Here is a 7,062-nt window from a genome sequence, read left to right on the forward strand (position 1 = left end):
CCCACCGAAGGTATGAAGGAGGCCGACACAGTAACCAACCCATTTGGCACACAGATTCACCAGCGATTGGTGAAAGCCCTGCGACTTACAACGCCACCTGAAAACACGAACACAATGAAACCATGCTAGAACGTACCCACACGACTCGAGAAGGCGTGTTGCGATAACGACCGACGGGGCGTCTGCTCGTAGCAGTCGCTTAGTGGGTAAATGAGTAGCGGCTCATTAGCCTCGAACTACTTACTAAAGTACTCACTTCGAAATACGCTTTTACTTCTCACATCTCCGTCCAAGTTCCTTCACCATCTTCCTTGCACAATACTCCAGCAGTAGCTGCTGCTGGAGCATGAGCTTGCAACTTTCAATTTTAGCACTCCATCCTTTGCCAATCTAGATTAACGGCATCATTGGTGCAGTTGCGATTCAGATTGCCCAGAAAATATGTGCTTTTTTTTTAATCCTTACAAAAATAAATGTTTCCCTGTCACTTGCGCTACCGGACCACACTTAATACCGCTTTTAGAAGATGAGATGAAGCGTTGTTGATACTGTAAAAAATTCAATTTCAATTGATTTTTTTTGCTCTTACATTTTAAATTGTTTTTTTTTAGTTTGGGAAAAATCTCACCAATACCAATACGCTTTCTGTAAAAAATAATGAGGTTTTAATTTAGACACCTATGCTGAAAGCACAACACACAAGCAATAAAGTTTGCACCTCAGTACGTGTCTACATCCCTGAACAAGCGACCTATCTCCCAAAGCGTCTACAGCAATTGCGCTAGTCAGCGAATCAATTTGCATACCGCGTCGAATAAAAGCATTAGGTGACGACAATGACGCATAATATGTATGGTGAATATTCTCCGCTAGAATAAGTACGATCTTTCCTGGGCCTAAGCTTAGCACAAAGGTACACTAGGTAAAAAAAACGGTGCTCTCAGCGTAAGTCGCAGACGATATAGTTTTCCGTGCGGAGGTAGTAGCACTGAAGCTGTTCGGCTCAACGTTAAAAAAAAGCGAGTAGGAAGGTAGTACCGGTACTCAACACTTCCAAGTACGTAAAAGCAATTGTAAAGTGTGAGTTCTTTGAGTCTGGTGCAACCGAATTTCGGAAAGTGGTAGCTTTTCGTCGTCATTTGAGAACGGCTAAGGTTATTCCGTTAGCTTAATCCGGGGCGTCGCGCGCGTCAACAGTTACCGCTGTCACTGTTGAATAACATTGTACTAGTAGACTGACAGAACTGCACAAAAATTTAAACACGTTACAATGTAATCTTCGTCGAGATGGTTTATCGAGCTGTAAGCCTAGTTGCGGATCCTGCATGTAATTGGCTATACAGATTGCTCCTTGACAAACGCTGCATACTCTTTCGCTATTTTCTTGTAAGTCTGATCTAGCGCTCGATTCTCTGTCTGGCCAAGGTCGCTGGCCACTTGCTTAGCAGTGTATCCCTTCTTGTGCCAGTGCTGATACAGCTGCTTCGCTTTTTTTGGGTTCGTTAGCATCTTCTTCAGTTTGTGTTCCATGAAGGTTTGGCCCTGGGTAGCACTGTTGTCGTCATCCTCAAGCAGGGACCGCATGAACTCGTGGTCAGCTTGGGCCGTCACCGTCTTTTCAATGTGGTGGTTGGAGGCCACGGTCGGGGTCTTGGGGTCGCGGGTGCCACTCGCTGCTGAGGTCGTGCTACTCGCTGTAGCAAGGGTGGCCGCGGCCAGCAGCAGGATGTAGCGTAGTTGCATGCTCTAATTCTATGTTGACAAAAGGGGGTCGAGTAGTAACGTACCGGTATCGATGGCAGAGATTTATTCTAGGTACCGGTAACGCCGCGGTAGAACCGTAGGAATCATCATATTTAGCAAATCTCAATCGGTGCTTTTGCGTTCCGTACAGTTTTGGCAGTAATGATAAGCCGCGGCTTCAACACACCACGAAAGGACAATGCTTTCTCCAATCATCTTTTAAAAATTAAAATAAAATCTTATTCACTTTAAAAATAAAGATGATAATTCGACAAGCACTACCGGTATTTTTAACACCGATAGTGTAGCCGAATTGCCAGGGCCTCCAAAATCAATCAACAAACATTCATCTTCGGGCATTACCTTCTTTAGCCGTGACGAGCTCCATGGAGGGTCTTACCACAATATTGAATGTGTGGCCAACTATAATACACAACATGTTTATTAAAAAAATCATTTAGGTGTTTTATCGTGAATCAACTAACGCGATATCACTCGCTTTATACTTACGAGCTTTTGCGTCTTCGGTGTATCAATCTCTTATGCGTGTACAGCTCATACTACATATGCAGTGTTATGCAAGCAAAAATGCTCCATGATATTAAAGCATTGTTGTATTATGCCATACAGCTTGCTCGAAACAATAACTTCAAGAATTTTGTTCACATGTCAATTTCGTTTGAACTTACCTATCAGTCGGTGAAAGCTGTTTCACTGGAATGAAGGTAGCTTAGTCTTTCCTAGGCTTCCCCCTCTTCTCTTTCTTGATGTACGCCGCATACCCATGGGCGAGCTCTTGGTAAACCCTTTGGAGCTCTCTATTTTCATCTTGGTTCAATCCACTGGACACTCTTTTCAGCGTGTATCCCCTCTTGTACCATTGCTCATACAACTTCGTTGTTTTTCTTGGGTTTGTCAGCGATTTCTCAAGTTTGTTCTCAATGAACGCCGATCGATGGTCATCTCGTTTGGCCGGGTCGTAGTAGTAGTCAGTATTAAATTTGTCTTCAGTGCGTAAGAATCGCTTACGTCTGGTGTCTGTCTGAAGAGTTTGAATTGAGTGAGCACGATTAATCTTGACGTGCTCGGAGTCTTCTTTGACGATAGTAGCCGACACTGCGCCATTGCTGGCAGCAAGAATGGCTACCAGTACCATCAGAACGCAGTGAAGGTGCATGATGGCCTGTAACTGTACTCTTTGGCAGACCAGGAAGAGTGGAGGATTTCCACCAACGGGTGGATTGTCGAATGAACGTTTTCCAGACTGGAACTTCCAGTCCAAGTCACAATCGCCAACACCGGTAAGCATTCGATGCTTTGTTCTACCTTTTTGAGGATGTGCAGCTCCGATAGCTCTGCAAAGCATTCGTTTTCTGCGAACTTATGCAATATCACGTGCAGAAAGTTATTGATTATGCCTTTACATTTGTACTGAATCGAACGTTTAAATAGTAGTGCTGTACACGTTTCCTCGCGCTCATAATGCTAGTTAATACAGTAGTCATAAGGCTAAGCCTCTTTGGTAGTGTAGTGTTCGTATAGCTAGGTGTAAATACTGTACATTTATCAATATTGAACTTTAAATATTATTAAAAGCATAAGTTTTGGTCGTGCACAACAGTATTCGACTTAATGTTACTTCAAAAAAAATTTGAAGTAGTAATTTATGCATACAGTTCATTGCATTTTTACTTCAAAACACGTGTATCATGTGTATGTGTGTTTTCAAGATACATGTAGGTACCGGTAGATTAATGTACTGTACAGTGTACAGTGTACACTGAAATGAAAGTGCAAGCGGACAACATGCTTCCTGTCGGCGATACGATGGCCGTCCTTTGATACCTGGTATGGAAAGAGCTTTCATGTATTATTATTAAAAAGTTTCACCGATCAAAGCATTGCTTTGAGCTACGGCGCCTTTTGGGTGTCCTCGTTTAAGTGTCTTGCTTTCATTTTTTTTAAACGAGCACACTCAATATTAATAGGCACCGTAGCTCTTCCAACAGGTACCGTTCTTCCCATTCTTGTCAGCTTACGATGCTCTATTAATAATACACTGTACATTATTGCGCATTTCCAAAAAAGCGATTTAAAAAATTACTACAAGTATTTAAAAACGAATATTCTGGCAAAACTGATCTGATTTGGCATTTGTATCGGGCGGTATATTTATAATAAGATGCGACGTATTTACTTCGAAGTACAAAAGATACAGCGGTTTATTGAAATAGTGATCAAAGGAGAACGTCCTCACAACACCCAAGCAAATTATGTACCACCCACACTATACTACTAGCACCATAAACCTCTGTTTTTGCATCTTTGGACAAATAATAACACTGAATAGAGTTTGACAGCACTCAAAGTGAGTGTACTGACACTGAAATCCTTAATTATTATAGCCATTCATTTAGCACCCAATCGAAACTTATCAGTAGCACTGTTTTAACCAATACCACACTAGCATAGAGACAAATGTGTTGGCTCACTTTTAAAGACTCCACGCAGCTACACACCCCTCTCCACCATCGAACCATGCCTCGCGCCTTACCCTGGACGGAACTTGCTGTCGGCCTGAACCAGGAAGACATCGATCTACTTCTGGGGTCATTTTAAAGCTACAAAATTGTAAAAAGCGACCATGTTCCATGCACTGTCTGCACCAACGCTGCGCCCAAAACATGAGAAAGCGCCTGTTACGCTGCGCGTGCAACGAGTGTAAGGCTGCAATGCCGTACGCTGGATGCGAGTGGCGCGGAAAGCTGCTGAAGTGCGAGCAAGAAGATCTCCTTGATCTCTTCAAGGTAGGCTCGCACGTAAGTACTCGCCGATCGCCTCGGCCACCCCGCATTACGCGAGCAATGCAGAGTTTTATCAATGAAATGGCGGATCAAGTGCTTAAGCCAGCGCGGATCCGTTCCGGATTAATGCGAAAGTTTAAGCTTGGCCTCGATACGTTGCCGCCTCTAAAGGTCGTGCAACGTTTCGTCTACAACTACCTTGCTTAAACCGTTAATGCCAACGACTACCTCGACGACGTGAGGCGTATGGTTCGCGAAACATCCTTCACAGGTCAGGAGCAAGATTTCGATGCCTTTTCATTTACGTGGAGAACGGAAGAAGAGGGAAGACCGTACGTTGGGTCGGGAGCTGATGCAAACCCGTTTTTGATGGGAGTGTCATCGAAGAAGCTACTGCGCCAGGCAGATCGAGATCCTGCGACGTTTGTCCTGCACATGGACGCAACGTTCAAATTGAACCACGTTGACTACCCTGTGTTTGCGTAGGCATCACAGACTGTTGTCGAAAGTTTCATCTCATGGCAATTTTTGTGTCTTCGCAAAGGAAAGAAATACATCTTTCTGAGGCGCTAATGGCCCTTCGGAAGGTCTACTCTCAAGTGACCGGTAAACAACTAGCTGTGCGATTTGCGATGGGCGACGCCGACGCCGACGACGCTCAATACAATGCCGTCGCTTGTGTACTCGGAGCTGATAGCGAAGTTAAAGTACTCATGTGCTTTTACCATGTAGCTGCAAAAGTGCATGAGAAGACGAGGAAGCTCCACCATTCTCTCTACCCTGTAGTGGCTAGAGGTGTTCATGACCTGCACTTTGCCGCCAGTGAGTTGGAGTATGAAGAAGTCAAGACACGAATGTTGAACGACTGGGCGCTGATTCCGGGTCTTGAGAGTTTCACGGAATATTTCAAGCGCAAATGGTTGACGGGTCGATTTTGGAGGTGGCAGGTCTTCCATACTCCTCCGGCATTTGCTGTGACAAATAACCCTGTTGAAACGTTCAATGCGTCCCTCAAACGCGATAACACGCTGCGTGTAAGGATGAAAATAGGCTCTCTGCTCCGTCAGCTAATGGCATGCTGCACTCCCGAATTCACCACTTCAAGATCATTTGGTGTGGACCCAGCACCAAGTGTCACCCTTGTTCGGCGCGCCAGTGCAATGAGAAAAGCCGGAATGCTTTTGGAGCCGCAATGTCTCCGCAACTCTATTGCATATTTGCTAAGCAATGCCGATGAAGGTGGAAGCGCTTCAACCCAGGTTGTCCGGGTTATCATTCGCCAAGTACCCCGTGTCTTCGACCCCGAGGCAAAGCGTTCCCGCGAGGCGCTACCAGTCACGGCTCAGCTCGGTGAGCAGACAGCCAGAATGGAGATTGAAGGAATGCCTGACGGTGGCTGGCCTGTAAATACAGTGTCTTGGACGTGTCCGTGTCGTTACTGGCAGAAGTTTGCGGCATGAATCCACACGTTGATGGCAAAGCACGTCTGTGGCGTTCACGCAATGGACAAGCGAGAGAGACTCGTATACCGTGGGCCATACAAACGTCAAGGTGCCTACGGTGGTAGACTTCCTGGGCGCCCTTGTCTGAATCCCCCAGCGCTACAGATAGAATAAGATACAGCATTCGTTAATACATTTGTTAAGATCAATAAAACCGCATAATTTCTTTCCAGCATACCTTTGATTGATAGAGATGGGCTCCCGTGCACAGCACAGACGACGCGTTGGGAGGCCACCCCCGCAATAGGACAGCGAGCACCAGCAGCACGGACGACGAGCTCCAGCGGCACACACCAGCAACATACACGATGAGCACCAGCAGCACACGCCGGGTCGACAAGCACCAGGACAACGAGCACCACTAGCAGGACGACGAGCACCAGCAGTCGGACGACAACAACAAGCACCACGACGCCAAGCACCAGTAGCACACAGCGTCAGCGACGAGCAGCACGGACAGCACAGCGAGCACCAACAGCACACAGCGAAGGCAAGAGCAGCAGGACGACGAGCACCATCAGCACACACGACAAGCACCAACAGCACACAGCGGAGGTGAGAGCAGCAGGACGACGAGCACCAACAGCACATAGCGTCAGCGACGAGTAGCACGGACAGCGAGCACCAGCATCAGGACAACGAGCACCTGCAGCATACGGCGGAGGCGAGAGCAGAGGACAACGAGCACCAGCAGCACGGACGACCGGGGGAGGGGGAGAGAGATGTGGAGGCGGGTACGAAGAGATTTAGAGAATGCTGGCCCTTCATATCTGTTAGAATTTTCGCCAGCATATTTGAAATGACTGTACGATTTGTGGACAGCCCGACGAGCAGGAAATCCTACAAACACTCACAAAAGAGACATGCAACACGCGAAATCATCCTCAGACCACCAAGGTAAGAAGCTCTTCCAGTAGATACGACACGCCGCGGATTCCAAGAATTCGTGCAGTCATTCCGGATCCTTCTACCGAAATTGATTAGCGACATGGAGTTCCCACCAATCCTCTAAA

The 7,062-nt window shown here is 46.4% G+C and overlaps 2 protein-coding genes across 2 annotated transcripts; both read right to left on the reverse strand.

Moving 5' to 3' along the window:
• Nucleotides 1-1,335: 1,335 nt before the first annotated feature.
• Nucleotides 1,336-1,743, reverse strand: PITG_22828 (secreted RxLR effector peptide protein, putative; the record flags this gene model as incomplete). Its single annotated transcript, XM_002904523.1, has 1 exon — nt 1,336-1,743. The coding sequence occupies one exon, from the start codon at nt 1,741-1,743 to the stop codon at nt 1,336-1,338; it is 408 nt and encodes a 135-aa protein (XP_002904569.1).
• A 730-nt stretch (nt 1,744-2,473) lies between these two features.
• Nucleotides 2,474-2,920, reverse strand: PITG_07587 (secreted RxLR effector peptide protein, putative; the record flags this gene model as incomplete). Its single annotated transcript, XM_002904524.1, has 1 exon — nt 2,474-2,920. The coding sequence occupies one exon, from the start codon at nt 2,918-2,920 to the stop codon at nt 2,474-2,476; it is 447 nt and encodes a 148-aa protein (XP_002904570.1).
• Nucleotides 2,921-7,062: the final 4,142 nt, after the last annotated feature.

The sequence above is a fragment of the Phytophthora infestans genome, genomic scaffold, assembly GCF_000142945.1.
Source record: "Phytophthora infestans T30-4 supercont1.11 genomic scaffold, whole genome shotgun sequence".
In the NCBI taxonomy this organism is placed as follows: Eukaryota; Oomycota; class Peronosporomycetes; order Peronosporales; family Peronosporaceae; genus Phytophthora; species Phytophthora infestans.